The 21,172-nt window shown below is 35.0% G+C and overlaps 2 protein-coding genes across 5 annotated transcripts; one reads left to right on the top strand and one right to left on the bottom strand.

Moving 5' to 3' along the window:
- The first annotated feature begins 11 nt into the window (after positions 1–11).
- zf(mynd)-12 (zinc finger protein (MYND)-12) lies at positions 12–2,115 on the top strand. Its single transcript, NM_001129871.1, has 5 exons — positions 12–77; positions 358–524; positions 861–1,004; positions 1,320–1,500; positions 1,793–2,115. Exons 1-5 carry the CDS (start codon positions 21–23, stop codon positions 1,937–1,939), a joined length of 696 nt encoding a protein of 231 aa, NP_001123343.1. The 5' UTR covers positions 12–20; the 3' UTR covers positions 1,940–2,115.
- A 1,326-nt stretch (positions 2,116–3,441) lies between these two features.
- On the bottom strand, positions 3,442–20,763 carry LOC100184633 (trafficking kinesin-binding protein 1-like). 4 transcript variants are annotated; one of them, XM_026837274.1, is made up of 19 exons: positions 20,618–20,636; positions 18,933–19,021; positions 14,105–15,484; positions 12,724–12,917; positions 12,216–12,315; positions 11,712–11,812; positions 11,333–11,420; positions 10,643–10,773; positions 10,253–10,327; positions 8,972–9,198; positions 8,538–8,625; positions 7,514–7,608; positions 7,046–7,151; positions 6,396–6,531; positions 5,774–5,914; positions 5,197–5,272; positions 4,843–4,942; positions 4,272–4,398; positions 3,442–4,035 (listed from the first exon to the last, which is right to left on the bottom strand). In XM_026837274.1, exons 3-19 carry the CDS (start codon positions 14,358–14,360, stop codon positions 3,875–3,877), a joined length of 2,202 nt encoding a protein of 733 aa, XP_026693075.1. In that variant the 5' UTR covers positions 14,361–15,484; positions 18,933–19,021; positions 20,618–20,636; the 3' UTR covers positions 3,442–3,874. The 4 variants fall into 4 exon arrangements, with proteins under 4 accessions (XP_026693075.1, XP_009860654.1, XP_009860655.1 ...); XM_009862352.3 differs by lacking the exon at positions 20,618–20,636 and adding an exon at positions 19,662–19,842; XM_009862353.3 differs by lacking the exon at positions 20,618–20,636 and adding an exon at positions 19,662–19,842 and having other exon boundaries at positions 15,379–15,484.
- Between the last annotated feature and the right edge of the window lie 409 nt (positions 20,764–21,172).

The raw sequence follows: 21,172 nt of genomic DNA, 5'->3' as shown, positions 1-21,172 counted from the left end.
TAGGGGGGTGTAGTTAAGTTATGTCGGTGTCGGATGTCAAACTTGGGATTGTGAGGCTTGGTAAGGCTGCTGGAAAGGTGAGGAAAAAGTTGTTGCTGTTCCTTTGTGTTCTACCTACTTTCTTGCCTTTTGATGAAATTTTGTTAAAAAAAGTTAAAACAACAAATTTGTTAAAGACTGCCTATCTAGACTCTTACTAACCATTTGTGTATTTGTAAAGCTGTTCTGTTGTATTCTACTTACGCCCTTGAAAATTTTGCAGTCGCTGATTTTTGTTAATATTATGCTAGCGAGAATACATTGCAATATGACAACCTAATATCCAATACCCTTACGCCACAAACCCCCTTTATGCAGACAAAATACACGATACTAGATGAAGAGGATATATCACTGGTTGAACAATATGCATTTGAACCACGTATGGAAGTAGACCAAGATGGGAACGGGGCAAAGGTGTACGCTTATGCTTACAAACTATCAAAGGGGAGAACAAGCGCCAGGCTTGTGCATAACATTCTGTGGTAAGTACTTGGTTTAGATACAATCTGTAAACGTAAAAACTACCTACCTTCTTGGCGTATGTGTCTTTTGGTTCAATGTTTCCTTTTTGCAAAACTTTGTTTAGGCTTAAGGATACGTACATTACGCAGGTTCAAGGCTTGACCATGCCATCACTTTGTATCATTGTAAACGAGTTGTGTTTATTCATATCCCCTCTTATAAGAGATGGCCCCCAGGTCTATGTTATCAGTCAATAACAATGATAACTTGTGAAACACCCTTGTTATAACCACTGCGGTTTTCCCGCCATGGGAGGACATTTTTTTTATATATTACCATAACTTATATTCCCACAGGGAGAAACACAGAGGTGGCGTGGCTTATGGGTTTAAGGTTGAACATAAGAATGGGATAACTGTGGACAACAGGCTCGAGAATTTGTGCCTTGTTCGAGACACAAATTGTTCGGATGACGAACCACAAGAGGGAGTGAGTGGAAGGTGAGAGTTTCGACTCTGGTCTAAATCCCAGGTCCCATGGCGTGCCTCACTGTAGGACCGCACCCATATAGAACAGAATGTGCATATACAGTGTTGGGGTAATGGCCAACTCTGGCCTAAATCCCAGGTCTCAGGCGTGCATCATTGTAGGACCTCACCCATATAAAATATAATGCGCATATACAATATTGGCGTAATGGCCAACTCTGGCCCAAATCCCAGGTCCCATGGCATGCCTCACTATAGGACCTCGCCCATATTGAATATAATGCACTATTTTAACCATATTATTAAACTTACCTATTACTTTACCAGTGACCCATCTTTATACTACCTGGCCATCCAGCAACTCCCTAATGATCCAATAGATGAACAATTCCCAGGGTTAATGGCCACACACTTTTACAAGTCTAATGGTGAAATGGTCAGTAATGACGACGAAACACAAAGTTTTTATGAATGTCACTACCCACCATGCACTAAGATAGAAAGAGAGGTAAGAACAATAACTCTACAGTATTGATGTATGTTGCTTATGCTGACTGTTGCTACTTCTGCTCCAGGCATAATGTATATAGTCTTATCTTCACCCTTTTTGGATCTCATGGTATAAAAAATCAGAAAAACACTCACAAAGTTACATACGACATACGTGGTAACTACACTCACAAAGTTACACGTGGAAGGTTTATAAAACAAAGCACCTGTGTTAAAATGACTGCCATTGTCCCGCTCGGCTATAATAAATAATATAAACTCATTCATTCATTTATCCAATTATATTTTAGTTCCGAGGTTTTAGCGTATGTGGCCACTGCCAGCTTGTTCGATATTGCGGTTACACATGCCAGCAGAAGGATTGGGCGGCCCACAAGAAGCATTGTCGACATAAAAAACAAAACCTGCCGCGTTTTTGCTACTCCCCTGAACGGTAACAATCCACACGAGGTGCAAGAGAGCTCCCACAATGAAATGTTTGTTTTATATCGTGTTTGATAAACTCCCTCAAGAAAATGTACATTTAAAACTAAGTAATACATTATCTTGGTCATATTAGCTCACAATATGAGCGGATTGCATTTAAGTGAAGCAATCGCAATAAACGGGAAATTTTATGATCCTGATTTTGTGGTAATATCTGATTTATTATAGTTAGATTATATTCTATAAGGATGAGGTCTTCAGTGAGACACACCTGACCCAGGGTGATACCATCTAAACCCCACTGAGGCAGTTTATACACAATAATAGAGATTCTATTCTAAGGGTAAGGTCTTCAGTGAGACACACCTGAGCCCTGGGATGTAGGTTTATTACCCCAACACCCAGGGTGCTACCATCTAGACCCCACTGAGGCAGTTTATAGACACTCAATAATAGAGATTCTATTCTATAAGGGTAAAGTCTTCAGTGAGGCACACCTGAGATCTGGGATGTAGGTCTATTACCCCAACACCCAGGGTGATACCAATATTCTATTTTGTTAGGTTCTACAGCGAGGCATGCAGTAGGGAACTACAAATTTAGACCCAGAGTTGGCTAATTTTACTACCTTATGCCATATCACACTAAGTTTAAAAAAGCAGCTTAAATTAGTTATAAAAGATCAGTACAACCTGGGTATTACTTTGAATCATAGGTTCTAACCTTTATAATCACAAATCTTTACTTCATATAAACATAGGGGATCAAAGTAAATAACAATTCTTGCTTACTTGTTTTGTCTGATAGCAACAACAGTAGAATATACAATACACATATGCACATTCAAAACTGACTGATTCTGATTAACTATATTTATTGCAACACTATTATAAAACACTACACCTGACTGCAACAATCACACACAACTAATGCCTGTTTACCTACATCATATGATGTTACTCTTAGGACTCTCAACCTCATCTGATGCAGAACATCAACTCTTCCCCCTTTTTCCTCTATTCTCTCATATTTTGCCTTTTTCTACACCCTCTCTTTTATGTAGTATACATGGTAGTCAATACACTGTTTGTAATACATTCATGGTTTGTGGCCTCCTTTCAGTGACACTCATTCCCCGTCCCTAATATAAATTCTGTTACTTCTGCTACCAGGCATAATGTTAATAACCTTTAGCGGCTCATCTGGTATATTTAAAAGTCTTGCCAAATGGCAGATGAAACTTTTTAATACACTCTGATTTTCATACCAGATAAGCCCTATTGTATAGTATGGAAAGAGGGGATATCTTTAGCACATAATATCCTAATATCCTGATCGTGTTTTAAACAATTAACAACGGTCTATGGGAGTCGTAAGGATACGGTTTTACAATTCTTTAAATGTTCTTTGTTTACTACCAAATGGACAAGAAAATAGAATGAAAAGCTGTTCCATCTTCCCCCAACCTAATATATAGTGCTCACTTGGGTATATAAGAATCAAATACAACAAGTTTAACATCCAAACTTTATTCATTCACATGCGAACAAGTACCTACCATTGGTAATAAAATAAAATTAGAAACGGAAAAAAACGAATACAACCAGACACACTGCCTGGTAAAACACAACTAATTGCACAATGCATTTGAATAACACTTGGTAAAATTGGGCAGTTTTCAGCACAGATTGCTACATAAGGAATATTATCATAAGCGGTTATGACATCATAATACAGCAGTTCTGGAACTTTTCATTGGCCGTTATGACATCACAAACATGAACCAATTTGATTGGGTTAGCAGAAAATTTACAATTAGGATTTTTGCAGCAAAAAATGTAAATATGTTTTTAAAAAAGTTTAATTCAGAAATAAAGTCTGCCAGTGTGTGTTTTTGATGTCTTTGAATGAAATAAATAAACTTAAAATATGAGATGCTTGAAGTTTTACTTCAGGTTAGTTCCATGCAAGTCTGCCCAGTCAGTTCCTATGTTGGTTTGGCCAGGTTGGGTTCGGAAACCAATAGTACTGGGTTCAAGTCCCGTGGAGGCGAATGAACCGCTGAATCCAAGGGTGGTACGTCGTAACCCAGCGGGTGGAAGAAGGGCTGGAGCGGTAAAGTGGGTTAGGAATGAGAAATAGAGGTAACGTTGTACTGTAGACCCCACTAAACTATTATAGACACTTAATAATAAAGATTATCAATAATAAAGATTAGGGTGAGGTCTTCAGTGAGGCAGATCTGACACCTGAGATGTAGGTCTATTACCCAAACACCCAGGGCGCTACCATCTCGGCCCCCCAAATTTACCCAAGAATTATATTTTATAACCTCATGCTCACCTGCGGCTAACCCCACCAAGTGGGGACTGCTTTTAACCGTGCGAAACATGGGTGATTCCCCCAAGTTAGGACCACCATCATGACTTTCCAACCCTAGGTATCGTAGATTTGAAGGATCTTTGCTTTTCTATGATGGGAATAAAGGGTATTATGACATCATATTGGTTAGTAATAATTATTAACAAATGAAATTTTTAAAATAAATTTATCTTGGTTGTATTGCATTCATTTTTCACCTTTGTATTATTTTTCTATATTATGTATATCTGAGGTTATATGGCATGAATAAATGTATTTAAGTCATAGCTACATAAAATATGGGTTTGCTGGTCAGTTTTAATACAAACACAACAGCATAAATATATATATATTATATATAAAACATTTGGCTTCGATTTCCAAGCATATTATTTTCAAACTAAAACCACCTTTAGTGGTGTTTAAAGTTAAAATGAAAACAAATGTGTCATATATATATATGAATGGGCTAAAACAGTATAAGGATTACAAGTTTATATCACAAGAAAACAAAAAAATTAATACAGGAATTATAATTATGACATCATAATACCTTAATAGGAATAGACAATGGCGAAGATTTTCTAGAACCAAAGTTTTTGAGGAATTTATTTGAAGAAGAAGGAGCACTGCCAGCTTTTAATATACTTTTCCTGGGGATAAAACATGTATGGTTATGTTGTGGTCAGACTTCTACTCATGGCTTTGGTTGTTCTAATTACTGCAAAGTGGTGAATAAAATAACAGGCGTAACAAATAAAACAAATCTAAGTCTTTGTATTGATAGACATAAATTGGCATACTTAAGTTAACTACATACTTTGGAATATACTTAACCTAACTACATACTTTGGAATATACTTAACATAACTACATACTTTGGAATATACTTAACATAACTACATACTTTGGAATAGCACCAGGCAAGTAATCGGTCGTTTCAACTTCGGATTTTTGTTGAATATTTCGACCAGATGGGTGATCTATGGATTAATACTAAGTTAGTTAGGCATTACAAGTTTTACCACAAATATACATGCTGACCCCATTGAGCCAGTTACTGAGCTCTTAGGTGCATAAGACCTTGGATATACAGGTGTTAGGTGCATAAGACTTTGAATATAAGGGTGTTAGGTGTATAAGACTTAGATATGGATCATATAACATTGAGACGTCATTAATACAGTTAAAAAGTGGAGTCTTTAGTGAGGTATACATGAGAACTGGGATGTAGATATATCATCTCATTATCCTAACAATCAGGGTACAATCATCTAAATCCCATTATTTAAACTGCTAAAACCATATACCCTACCACTCAACACACATCAAACTTTTTGGTGAAACAGCCACGCTTTTAACTGAAACTCTTTCCGACACATTTTATCCATGGCGTATTTTAACCAACATATTTTTTTTAACATGATCTTCGCTATTGTTTTCAAAGAGATAAATAAAAGCTTTGTAATGTTATGCTAACCCACCAGAAGTTGAAGAATTAAACGAGCATGACTTGGGTCTTGCCCCCCGCATCATAACACCTTGGGTGATGCAATCTTCATCAAGGTTTAGTGGATGGGTGTTTCGCTCTGCAAGTGACTTCCACTGGTGTAAGGTGCTGGAACCTGTATTGTGTATAATACATTCATTATGGGCATGCTCTATGTGGATATAGATATTAAACTGTATAGGGTGATTATAATAGACAAAACTGGTGTAACGTGTTTAAATCTGTAATGTATAATACATACATTATAAGCTCGCAGGTGTTAAAATGTATGTGAATCCAGATATACAAGTGTAGAGGTCAATACAATGGAAAAAACTGGTGTAAAGTGTTGGTGTTATATAAGATGTGTTATAGGTATGTAGCTATATATAACAGTGTAGGCCAATACAGTAGGTCGTTTGTTGTTGGGTATTATGTTCGTCTATGACAACTTGGGAAAAGAACTACTCAAAGTAAAAAGCAAGGGGTGCTATGTCTAGTTAAAAACTCAACTGTAAATTGCACTATAATGTTACTGTTTTATTGTTATTAAGTAACATTATAGTGCAGTTTACAGTTGATACTAATTACATGCAATTCAAACCAATCCCACCCACCTTCCAAAGGCTTAACAATCCTTAACCTTGGAGCTGACTGGCATTTCCTCATGAAGTCACATGATGAGCTTGTTCGTACATCAGAGGGTAGGAGGTGGTCGAAGTCAATGTCCGAGAATAACTCACTAGAGGTGCTCTGTTGGGAATACATGGGTTATAATGGTAATATGAGCATTTCAGCACATATACATATAAAATTTTGATTCATTTTAGTTAAATTCCTTTTAAATATGGGTATTGGAATAACAGCTGGATAATGCTATTTATTGGTAAAACATACATCTTTCTGGTTTTTGCTTTAAACATGATTTTTCTGTCACTTTTAATACACACATAACAGTCCATATATAAGACAAAATTCATTTTAAATATTTCGTTTAAAACTAAAACTATTTTGTTTCTTAATAAAGATCCTATATCTTGACATAGAGATGATATATATCTTGACATAAAGATTATATATATCTTGACATAGAGATTATATATATCTTGACATAGAGATGATATATATCTTAACATAGAGATTATATATATCTTGACATAGAGATTATATATATCTTAACATAGAGATTATATATATCTGAACATAGAGATATAGAAATCCTATAACAATACAAATCCTATATGACAATAGAAATCATATAACTTACCAACACCGAGTTATTGGCGTCGTGTCGAACAGTTAGTTTACGTATTGCGCGTTCCAAGTCATCTGTTCCAGGAATGCCAGGTTTGCCCATGTTTGGTGTAGTTAAACTGGGGAGATATGGAAGGTAAAATATATCTGGCAACACTGGTGGTAATGTATAGATAAGGGTGGTCGGTACAACTTATCTTGTATATGGATAAGGTTTACAGGGTCAAGGTCATAGTTAGCCCATTATCTCAACAACCACACTACTTTTATAAGTATGAAAATGTAACTTCTTTATTCTGCCATGGCAGGGCAACAATAGTGTCTGCTTACGAGTTTTCAAGTGAGTAACTTTGACCCATAAGTGACTTTTCAAGAACAAACAAACACACATATGCATCAGCATTGAACTAAATATATATCAGTTTCAATTTAAGCACCTGACTACTTGGCTACTGACTAACAAGGTAGCTACCCAACTTACCCAGAAGAGGGGGTGCTGGGGACAAACCCTTCTTTTTGTAAGTGAAGGTTCAAAGGTGTGGGCGAAGTGCTGTAGTTTAATGACAATGGTTTCGACTGGAACAAATAAATTAACAATTGAATTATTTGTCAAGACTTTTTTTGTTTATCCTCACATGACGGGGCAATGACAGTCGTTATAACATGGGTGTAGGGATGCACATTACAGAATTTCGAATCTATGAGATTCGAATCCTTTTGTATTCGAATCTAATTAAGGGATTCGGTATTCTGTTTAATGACGTCATTACACGTCATCTCATACACTATATTAACAATTTTTGAAATTTAATAATTAAAAAATAAATATTTTTGTGTTTGTGGGACTTTCGAGAGTAAACGTTTTACAACGTCTTTTCATAGCCTGCTATACGTTTCATGACGCAAAAACTACCCAATAGTACGATTTTTGATAATTTTACAGCTCATGATCCAACAAGGCTGCTATGAAAGAGTCAATAAACTGACTTATGTGGGTAAAATTATTTTTTCCTATAAATACAAAAAGATTCGAAATTCTAGATTCGGAATTCTAGATTCGAAATAAAGTATTCTAGGATATCCTAGAATACCTAATTATTCTGTAATGTGCATCCCTACATGGGTGTTCTGTTTCATATACCTCGTGCCGTTTACGAGATATCATGTATGTAACTTGAGTGATTGTTATTACGTATGGTTGACAATTTCGACAACCCATTAGTGGCAACTGGGTTGAAGCAATTACGGTTAAGTGTTTTGATTAAGGAAATTACATCAATACTGTTAATACACAGATTATGACATAGTATCTTACACCTTGTGCCTGCTTATGAGTTACCATGTATATATTTGTATTGTATATATTTATGTACGTATGCATTACCAACAATTTAGACAACCCGTTAGTGACCACTGGGTTGGAGCAATTACCGTTAAGTGTCTTGCCCAAACAAGAAGTTAATGCTAACACAAGCCACACATTCGGAAAAATATAATTAGTTTACCTTATGAGTTGGACTATGATGGTTTCCAATATTATTTGCAATCCTTGCAGTTTCAAAAACTTTCTTCTGGTCATCAAGTGTGTTGTGGCTATGGGGGGTAGAATATGAGTAACCATGTATATATGTATTACTAAATACATATTGTATTAATAGCGTGTTTGGTATTGAATGCTTAAGATTAGCATATTTTAAAGTTAAATCACAAACACATATGCATGGGGTGGAGGAAGATGGGACACCTTTATCACATAATATTCAAATATCCTGATCGTGTTTCAAACAATTAACAATGGTCTACGGAAGTCGTGAGGATACAGTTTTATATTTCTTTGAATGTTCTTTGTTTACTTCCAAATGGGACGAGAAAATAGAATGAAAAGGTGTCCCATAATTCCCCACCCTACTATATATAATGTCTCAAACACCCTATCTACCTCTGCCTTTTATTTTCCATCCCTGATACATGGAACATGGAGTTTCCATCTAAACACACCCCACTGCTCTCCAACTCAGCCGCCAATGAGTTACGGAACGGGATGTGGATCCCGGATGTAAAGTCAAGATCCTCGGAGCAAAGACTCGTCTCCCGCAGACGGCTCTCCTCGTTTGTTTGATCCAGGAGGTGACAGACTTCTTGGTATCGCTCTTCGAGGGCGTGGACCTAGAGAGGGATTTGGTGGACATTAGTTATTTTTATTTGGGGCCCTAGGGGGACCTGGAAATTAGTCCAGAGTTGGCCCATTACCCCAACATTGTATATGCGCATTCTATTCTATATGAGTGAGGTACACCATGGGCCCTGGGAATTAGTCCAGAGTTGTCCCATTACCCCAACACCCAGGAATTTATTCCAGAGTTCAGGAACGCATACCTCAATAAACCATAAACTTATTCTTAGGTTACAATGCAAGCAACTAAACACTGAGCTGGCTCTTTACACCAATGTTAGTTTTAGCTACAGCCAATGAACTTGGAAAACAAACACAACACTCCTCCTTGTTAAACTTAACAAATGTAACAACATACATACCCTTGGGTTAATGTATAACTTGCAAGGTGCAAAACATGTACATAATATTTAATCAATGATACAATTAGGGTGTTACTGTATAACGCAAAACATGTACATAACATTTAGCTTATGTGTTACTGTATAACTAGACTTGATTTTAACTGCTTATCGTGTAAAAGCCTTGATAAGTAATGTAGTTTTAATGCTTACTGGGGTGGTTGCTGCAATACTACATAGCATTTTCACACATAGATGTTTTCAATTTTACTGTAATGTGGATTGTGGGGTGCGGTATTTAATATGCATGTCCTGACCTTAACCAACACATACTTTCTTACAGGGCATTTTCAAGCTTTTTCTGAATCACCACCCCTCAAAAAACAATAAATCTTTACAAAACGCCATTAAAATTGGGGTCTAAGCATGCTATAAAATTATAAATCCATCTTGCCTGCGCTATATTACGCCAGGAACCAATGTATCGTCAGGAACCAATGTATCAATGTATCATACATACTGCTTTATATTGCCACGTAAGAATAAAGTCAGTTACATCTGTGGCATACATTCAATTTTCTTCACCCCACATGTGAGTTTTGTAACAACTGCCATAAGGTTTTCACATTGGCGTAATGGGGCAACTCTGGTGTACACCTTTTGACCTAGGACCAAACCAATATAGAATATTGTTACAACAGCTTACCTCTTGCGTGAGTTCCGCTTGTGATTTATTTGCTGAGTAAAGATGATGCTGCAGTTCCTCATGCTCGCTGGAGAGCTGGAATATAATGGGTCGTTAAATACATTTCAACTAAAACATACAAAAAATAAGTGAAACATAAACAATATAACTGGTTGATAAAGATGTTCATGTAAAACTAATCAAAATAGTATTTTATTGTGAAAAAGTCTCCAGTGATAGTTAAGGGATTACAAATTACACATCCCGATTGCTAAAAAATGTGTAACCATTATGAAGTAAAATGAAGGCAATCCACAATGTGAGATCATTTGAAAATGAAGACAACTTGGACCTTGCTATTAATAGCCAAGTATATGTTTGTGTAATTGTGTTGAAAGCTAAACCACGCACCTGTTTATGTTTATCTTGTAGTTGGGATATTTGAGATAAAAGCTGAGTAATCCTTATTTCTTGCCGAGTCATGTCTTCTGTACGTGCTGATAATTGCTCAGTCATAATACAGATTTGTTCATTCGCAGATTCTGTTGAAACAATACATTTATGACATTATGTTTGATTTTATTTCAATTGGTTGTGGCCACAATGTTAGGGGCTTTTTAAAGGGTTGTGATCACAATGTTAGGGGCTTTTTTAAGGGTTGCGGCCACAATTTTAAGGGCTTTTTTAAGACTTGCAGCCACAATGTTAGGGGCTTTTTAAAGGATTGTGGCCACAATGTTAAGGGCTTTTTTAAGGATTGTGGCCACAATGTTAGGGGCTTTTTTTAAGGATTAAGGCCACAATGTTAGGGGCTTTTTCAAAGGGTTGTGGCTACAATGTTAAGGTCTTTTTTAAGACTTGCGGCCACAATGTTAAGGGCTTTTTTAAGGATTGTGGCCACAATGTTAGGGGCTTTTTTAAGGATTAAGGCCACAATGTTAGGGTTTTTTCAAAGGGCTGTGGCCACAATGTTAGGGGGGCTTTTTTAAGGGTTGTGGCCACAATGTTAGGGGGGCTTTTTTGAGGGTTGGGCCCACAATGTTAGTTTTTTTTTTATGGGTCTACTGTATGATATCAGGGGGAGGTGTTAAAGTAACTTACTTAAATCTTCTTGTAGTATACCAAGCTGTTTAACAGTATCCGTCACTACTTCTCCCTGATTGGCTGAGTGGTCATGCATGGCTGATTTCTATAAAAAGGTTTATTAATATTAATACAATCTCAGCAAAACTTTGATAAATTTTATGAAAATCTTGTGCTAAAGAAGTAGGACAGTTCTTGTGACAAAATAACAGTCAAAATCAAATGCTATGGCTTATGTAACAAACCAAAATCAAGTTGCATTCCATGGCTGAATACCCGGACATCAAAGGATTTGACCATAGTTTGCCTAGTACTCCATAGTTTACCAATACATATAGTAGGTGCACTCATAACTACACCACATCATACAGGAACTACTACATAAAACACCACATACCTCCAATTGAAGTTCAGCATTATCGCACTCAAGTTCTTTAATTCGATCATGTAAAGTATCTACATCAAGTTGCAAGTGGGTACGGCCAAATAATTTGTATTCTGCATAAAACAAGTATTTTTTATATATATATTTTATATATATTTTTATATATTTTTTATACAAGTGTATATAAGCACATAGTAGCACCTAAATGGTTATTTACTACATATAATAAACAGTGTAGATGCCAGGCAAATAGAAACTCTAAAACAGCTCTTTGACAATTTATTACATTACCTACATTTATGCATCAGCAGACTTTTCTAAAATTTTACCTGGTGGGCCCTTTGCAATTATTTTAATATTTCTTGGCCCTCGCCTGCTGTAGGAAGAATGCAAAAACCACATGAATAAAACAAAAAAGCAAAAGTATAGCATTTCACTATCCTATACATGATTATTTAATACAAACATACATAAGTCCTTAATACATATATGATAATATATATACATGTATTTTACCTTTAATAGGAGAAGCAGTACTACTAGTATCAGACTCATTATCAGCATAAGCATGAAGGAGGTCTTGTTTCATGCTTATCTCGTGCTTTAACTGGGACGCCTATAAATATATAAAGAGGATAATTAAGAAAGAGTGTTTTTACTCTAATATAGATTTGTTTTACATTGGGGAGGTTCTACAGCATGGCAAGGCACTGTTTCTAGGTTTAGGCTGGAATTGCCCTATTGTATGGAATTACTGAAACATTGTACGGAACTAGCCAATATAAAACGTTACACACTCTATTCTATATAGTACTTTGTCAAAGGACTCACGGATTTAGACCGGAGTTGTCCCATTACTCCAGCACCCAGGGATTTAAACTAGTTGCCCCCATTACACCAACACCCAAGAAATTAGACAAGAGTTGCCACATTACCCCAACCCCCGGAGATTTAGACCAGAGTTGCCAGATTACCCCAACACCCAGTTACATTACCGCATTCAACAAACACCAATATAATTCACCTCTTCCACAGCAATAGCAAGCCTCTCCTCTAAAATCTCTTTCTCTTGAACAGCATTCTTGTTCCTAAGCAGCAAAGCTTGACCGATCCTTGCCGCAAGTTCCAAGTCCTTTTCTTTCTCTTCTAACAAGCTGAATACGGCGTCTATATCGTGGTAAGTCTTCGTCATTTTGCTTACACGCTCACTGCTGAGTACTGGGGAAGAAATAGAGTTATTTATTGTTTAAATACTACGGTAATAGAATGTGCATATACAATGTTGAGCCAATGAGCCAACTTTGGCCTAAATTCCAGGTCCCTGACAAGGACCTGGGACATATAGAATAGAATGTACATATACAATGTTGGGGTAATAAGCAAACTCTGGCCTAAATCTCAGGTCCTTGACAAGGACTTCAGCCATAGAGTTTTTCGCACTGAATTAATTAGTAAACATAAGAACAAAGTTAGATATATCCTTTAAATATATGTCTATCTATCACTTTAACTAAGGATGCGTGTCATGCAAAAAATATAATATTCAATTAACTACAAACGCATGCATTAAAATTAGGCATGCAACATTACTATAATGAATTATTAAGATATACTATAAACATCATGCAGGGTACAGTGGATAGTAGAAAGGGGGATTTACTATCAATCAATAAATCAATGAAGGCAGTATTGTCTTGGTGCAAATGCTACTGTGTGTCAGTAGCTGTGGTGATGTCATAATAGCAGTTGTGAGCAAAGCAAAAAAGACTGTGATGTCATACAATAATCTAAACACAATGTATGTTGTTAAAACACAACAATTTCTGCTAAGTGGTAAATAAAAATGAACCAAATAATCCCAAAAGTGTAGAATCTGTTGCAACACAAGTAATAAATACAAAAAGTTTAAAAAGCCGGAAATATAAATATGTTATTTAAAGTGCAAGAAAAGTAGAATCTAACTCAATGTGATATACAAAAAACTCATTTTGTCCTGGAAGGTTCAAAGAAACAAAACAAGTGGCAGAAAGAAATTATGTAATTTTAAAGTGCAAACCAACAAATGAAACCCAAAGGTGCTCAACTTAAACTTTTGGCAACACAATTGATAATTATATTTCCTTAAACTTAAAGCAACAAAAGAATAGGATTGACTTTGGCAATTACCCCAACACCCAGGAATTTAGGCCAGAGTTGCCCCATTACCCCAAAACCCATGGATTTAGGCCAGAGTTTTCCCATTACCTCAACACCCAAGAGTTTGCCCATTACCCTAACATCTATGGACTTAAGCCAGAGTTGGCGCTATTACCCCAACACCCAGGATTTAAGCCAGAGTTGGTATCAGTGCAGTTAGTACAAAGGCAACCAAACTGAAGCCAAAGTGCTTGCGAGTCCCAACCAACCTCTTTCAAAGCTTGAAGCAAATTGATTGTCGAGAACCTCGTTATTTACGTTGAAATCGAGCTGATTATTTGAACGAAAAGAAACATCAACTTCAACTTGGTTTTCGAGATCTCTATCCCGGGTATCTTCTTGGGGGTAACCCCTCTTCTTTACATCCATAGGGGTACTGAACATATGCCGGGGAATCCCCGATAAATGACCCCTTCCCCCGCAGTGCTTGATGGGAGTCCCAAATGGGTTATTGGGGTGAAACATTTAAAATTCTATCGAAAGAAAATAAACAAAAAAGTTTTCTAAACCCTTTAGAAAAGCAAGAAATATAAAACTGTTCTGGTGTTTTGCTGCTACAAGGCATAATGTAATATTGAACATTTCAAATTAAATTGAAAAAAACTATCAAAATATTCGTAAGGCAGTTTGAAAAGTTAAGAAATATAAAACTGTTTTGCTGCATTTGCTGCTAAGTATAACGTAATGTTTGTTATATTAATGTTAAAAGAGATGGGAAAGAGATGAGAAATTGCATATAAAACATCGGTTCACAAAAACCTAACCGTACTTTTACTCTACTACTGCTGCTACCAGTTCAAAGTTTCTTCAAACTATATCGGAAAAAACAAAAATCTTTCTAAACACTTGATTTATAAAACCAGTCCGCTGCTCTAGACCATTAAAATGTCACAATAGATTAACAAAAAGTATTACTGCATAAACAGACCTTACTATGACATCATATGACATAGACAATGAAGCATTGTCTTATATGTTGTACAACGTGTGAAAACTAACAGTTTGATTGGTGTTAAGTATAATTAACACTAAATAGAAGTGGAAACTGCAATAATAACACAAATGCTGGAAATAAAGGATTAAAGTTCAAGGTGTGAATACTTTGGATTAAGTTTCTCAAGAATTTTAAACACTTCTAAACAAATGGTGTGTTTTATAGATAACATAATCTAAGCATATTGTGATACGGTTGATTTGTTATGCTTGGGTACTTGTCTACCTGGTGTAAGAGCAAACAAAGAAATATCTACACCCAGCGTTGTTCAGTGCAGGTCAGCATAGATATTTCTTTGTTTGTTTTTTAAGCGGCGTTTACACTACAGCGTACCTTGCAACAAATAAATTTCTAGCATTTACAAGATTAAACAATTACTACAACATGCATATAAATAATGCACAAATTATCACATGATTATTACAAACATGCGCAACTATGACATCACAATGAATGATTCAAAGCCAACAATTCTACTTGTTAACTCACAGAATAATTTAAATATTTCCTTGCACTGTTCATAGGATAAATCCACATCCACATCTGGGGGTAAGACGGGACACTCTAACCAATCTGCATTTGCATATCCATTCACCTAAAATGGGGAAAATGGGATGGAATATATGAGGGTTTATTTGAAACATCGTATTTAACAGTGAGGCATGCAATGGGACTTGGGATTTAGGCCACAGTTGGCTCATTACCCCAAAAATGTATATGCATATTCTATACTATTAGGTGAGGGCCTACAGTCAGTCACACAATGGGACTTGGGATTTAGTGGGATTTAAAATTGGCCCATTACCACAATACCCAGTGCGGTAGAACCCATTAGTGACCACTGGAGTTGAAGTAATGCCCGTTAAGTGTTTTGCGCAAAGATGGTGACACGCTTATCAGTATCAAACAATAAACCCGTTAAATTTTTAAAAACATTAAATATAAGCGCCTCTGTGCCTGATTATTTTTAAAATCCCTGTCAAAAATACTGAAGTGTCGGTCAAATTTAATAAATTACATCCCAAACACTAAGTGCATATAATTTATAAAATACATCTATTGCTTATCTTATCTCTTCAGTATAATACTTAAACACTCTGCATATAACTATGCAGCATTATGAATAAATACAATCCTACTAAAGTCTGTCATGGTAGCAGAGTAAACGCATTAATAGTTCACTAGCAGTCGCACCCTGGCTGTTATTTTATTACAAGAATCATCCAACTTGAAAAACTTTATAAGAATCGTCCAACTTAATAGATCGGGACCAGATTTACGGAATATAACACAGTTACAACTATTGTATGCCACAGTACCAGCATAGGATTAAATACATTAATAATTCATTCACATAAAAGCACCAAACTAAAACACATGGGAGGCAGGGATAGTTGCACAAATTTGGTTACAAAGTTTACTGATTAATGTAGTGTAAAAATTTCAGGGGTCTGCCCGCCCACCCTACCACCCCAGGTTTGGTGCCTATGCATCAATGTACTAACCATGGTATTAGAAATATAATGCGTCAAAAGATGGATTGGTATCCTACACGCTTCAGTCATTGTTTGCTACTTACTTCCTAACCGACTATTAAAAAAGTTTAAACAATATTTATTACATGTTTTAATATAAGCACTGAGATTCAGTTATCCAAAACTACAAGACCCTTGCTGTGGCTTAGGAGTTCACTAACATATAATAAAATACAATTCAAAAACTTTTAAGTTATATATAATTTTTCAGCTATCTTTTGAGCTGTGATTAAGACAATGGTTAAAGCACTCCAGGGTTATAACAAACAGAAGTTATACTATCATGTTGTACTGCAGGAGCTAGTTACATTTTAATGCAAGACCTACCTATAAGGTAATAGAAATAATCACTTTCATTTTAGAATGTTTAAAGTTACAAAAAATAAAGCAAAGACTGAATCCTGGTCTAAAATTAAGTGCGGAACAAAAATAAATAGTTGTCAACAAAAATGCAGGTAAAAAATATACGCATTTAATAAAATAGAAAAAGGTTGTAAAATGGTGATACACTCTATTCCTATATATTTAACACCACGCGAGACCTCAGCACAGCAGTGAATGCTAATCTAAGATTGCGTGAACGGTATTTATTAAGCGCAAGTTCAACCCCATCGTTGAAAATATTGACACAGCAAGTTATGTGTGTTTGGTGGTTAGTTAAGGGTTTCTACATCACGTAGGCCTAACCACAGCATACCAGGCTTAACATATGGTGTTTGTACCTTAATATATCATCGGCAATGTCATTTAATTATATAACACGAGATGGTTTACAAAGTGTTAATAAATTATAACTCCGAATTGGTTGCACTACTGTTCACATGTTGTATTTGACCGACACTGCAGTATTTTTCAAAGGTATTTTTACAAAACAGTAACTTTTAATTGGTTGCACCACTTTTTACAAGTGTTTGTATTAGTTAAGTTATATTTGACCACAGCTGTTACACAAAATCAACCTAATTTTTGCAAATCATTCTGATATGAAATTAAGTACTAAAACAACATTGGCAAATAACAAATCACATTTATATTGTGGGTGCTACAGCATGGCATGCCATGGAACCTGGGATTTAGGTCAGAGTATCTTTCAAGTACAATGCCTAACTGGTTACACACTTAACCACTAAGCCGCGGCACCAGACCACACCACATATTACACAACGACAAGCATGTATCTCAGCAACATAGCATCGGCGCATTGATAGATATCAAAACCACATTTTCCACTTAAGTTTGAATAGATTTATGAACGTTCATATTATCAAACAAAGGAATTAATTAAGTTGTTGCTGACATCGATCATTCTATTTTTATCAAGTTCATATTAATGCAAAGTGAACGGAAAAGTACCAGAAATTATCCAATTTTGAGCAGTTTTAAATATGTCATGGTATTTACAATCAGTTTAAGGGGCATATAATAGAAAAAGTCAGTTAAGAATGGAAGATTCTGGCTAATTAAGCAGTACTGGAATATATCCAATTTTAAGCAGTTTTACTGTAGATATTTATTCACAAACAGTGTAAGTGTATATAGTGGAAAAAATATAGTTAAGAATGGAAGATTCAGCTAATTATAACTTGTTAAAGGTTAGGAATAAGTTAGGCGCTTATCTAAATATATTTCATTTTCATTTAAATCAATTTTGTAACTGATTATTTAGGGTTTAAGAAAAATACGACAAAAATAACCAAAACAACAAATGTTCACAGGAAAAGTTTTAATAGAAACGCAACAATACATCAATTTGTTACAAATATGCATTCACTCTAACTTAACTTTTAGGGTATCATACATTACTTAACAATGTAATTAAAGTAAAATAAAAAAGATAATATAATAACCAAAATGAGGTACTTTATCTATCATACAAAGGTGAAATTAATCTTTTACAAATGTTTGATTTATGAGTCCAACCCTGGCTAGCCTAAGTTGTCAAATATAGGATTTCAACCCTTCATATTCAAGTAGAACAAACATCGTGTTTGCATTGGAATAAATGTCCCATTAACCTTACTATGTAAATAACGTAATGTTTAATTGCCGTTAAATAAGGGGATGTGTTGTTGGGACAATGATTTTATCGAAGGGATTTAAATTAAACGGTCCAGGTAAAGATCTAAATGGACATTTAGGTTCATAATAGAAAATATGACATCAGAAAAGGTAAAATGACATCATGTGTAATTGGAGTAACCTGTTTATGTTTAAATGAATATAAAAGCACAAATATTTTACTTGAAAAACACCCATGTAAAATGACTATGAAAGCCAAAGTTATTTAGGATCAAACTAATAATACAAACAAAAAACTGTTTATAAAAGATATCTATTGTATAAGAAGTTGGTCCCTTTTAATATAGTTACAATCCAACTCTAAAAGGGTTTTATTCAAGTTATATTTATTATAGAACAATTTTATTCAAGTCACATTGTTATATATATTCTCGAAGCCACCATTGTTAAATCCATGCCATGTTAAAACATATTAAATATTAAACTCACAGAATCCGCTCTTAACTTGTACTTTGGGATTTTGTTTGAAATTTCTGAGATTAATCTGTTTTCGTTGTTTCCCGGGTTGTTGTGCAAATCTGTTTGAATATAAACATTATAATGTCATAATAATGGTAGCATTGTGATGTAACGATGTCTCTTGTTATGAAATATATCTTAGAGTTGGTGTGTAGTACCCATACATCCAACATAGAGGAATGACTGAATGTAGATGTTTCATGATGGACGTGATAACATGGGTGTTCTGTTCCATACACCTCGTGCCCGCTTACAACTTACCACGAATGTAACTTAACTATCCTCGCATGTTGGGGCAATGGCAGTCGTTATAACACGGGTGTTCTGTTTCATACACCTCGTGCCCGCTTATGAGTTACCACGAATGTAATTTAGTTACCCTCGCATGGCGGGGCGAGGACAAACTGGGGCACGCGGATGTAAATTTTATTATAAACAAAAACAGAAATTGTATTAAAATCAGTTTTAAAATACGTTGTCTCTACTTTCTGTATTTTTTTAAAAGGTTTTCTTACCAGAACATATTGGAATATAACTGGTATATCTTATTAATATTCGGGAATCCAAGATTTAGGTAAAGTTGTAAAAAAGTACAAGATATAAGAAATTATGTGAACTTTTAGGTGCGCAAATAAAAGCTAAATCGCGCACTTTAAAATGGATTTAAGACCTAAATTTTAAGTTTAATTTGTAAGTTACCGGTTAGAGTGGACGCTTCTTGCATCGCATGGTTTACAACAACTTTATTTCGCAGCTATTTTTTGGCGAAATTAATAAATTTATCCAAATCCTATTTTAAAATATTTGCTGACCAAGAAAAAAGGACTTCCCCCGAAATCACTTTTTCGTAACAGCCAGAGTATCGGATTTTATATGATTTTTGTAGAAAAGTATTTATTTTATTATTTTAAAATGTTATTTTTAATATCTTAATATTTACGAAATTGAAGAAGGTATTTAAATTAAAGTGTTTTAACTTAACAGTTATAACTTATTAAATTAGGATTTTAGTCTGAATACTAAACGTTAGCCATTGAAACGTTGTTTAATTATTGGAACGTTTTAAGCGATGATATTCCCACTACCTACTGCTTATTTGAACAATGAAGCATATTTCTGGGTTGATTAAACCAATTTTAACCGTAAATTAATAAAAATTGTCGGTTTTAAATTTAACTAAACAATTTACGGTGTACGTATTAATTATTTTGTCCCCACTTTAGTACATCTTAGGGGATTACCCTATTTTAGAATTTTTAAATGGCGCTAAAACCATAGAGATCTAAATTATGTATTTTCAAATAAATTTTATATTTTTAATTAAATTAAATAATTTTAGAACATTACACCCAGTAATACCTAAATCTCTTAAAATGACCAGGATGTTTTAAGGTAAATATGATATTTTCCTACAATTTTAACAAAAAAAATAAAAACCCCACATTTACATTGGAGATGCTGTATATATACAATATTTTAAACTCTTTAGTTAGGGGTTATAGGGTTGTTAATTACGTTTAGCAGATAATGTAGCGGAGGATTCTTAACTAGGAGTCATAACCATCACTATTTTATCGTTACATTCATAGCCTACTAACTCAATTAGATATTCAGCTTAAATAATATCTACCCCCAAGCCCTATCTATGTTCATACCTGTTCTTTATGTAGGTTCAGAAGCCCGCTTTTATTTGGTACTTTTATTAAAGTAGTTTTTACCTGCAGCGTGCTATAATGACCCTCATGTTGCTGCCAATATCCTTCTCTTTGTTGTTGTATTAATTAACCTGATCTTCGCTACTGTATTCAAAGAGATTATAAAAACTATGTTATGTTACAACTTAGATGCTTCTCCTATGTTCACACTCACAAAGGCTAAGACCAAACAATATAACTACCAACACACATCATATTTACATATGTACCCGGAATAAAATAGCTGTACCAGAACATTACACTGCTCTGTTAAGCTGTCACAACACAATAAGAAAACTACATTTTTGAATAGGTAACTTTTAGTGGCTCCTAAACCTAACATTAAACTGCTCTATGTACCATTTGCTGTTAATACATAATCAGAAAACAACAATTTCTAAGTAGATAACCTATAGTAAAATCAAAATAAACTGCTCTATTTGCTGTCAAGACACAATCAGAAAGCATCATTTTTAAACAGGTAACTTATAGTGGTTCTTAAAACTAATTGAACTG

The sequence above is a fragment of the Ciona intestinalis genome, chromosome 13, assembly GCF_000224145.3.
Source record: "Ciona intestinalis chromosome 13, KH, whole genome shotgun sequence".
Taxonomy (NCBI): Eukaryota; Metazoa; Chordata; class Ascidiacea; order Phlebobranchia; family Cionidae; genus Ciona; species Ciona intestinalis.
Note: the sequence above shows the minus strand (reverse complement) of the source record. Positions and strands in the feature narration are given on the sequence as shown.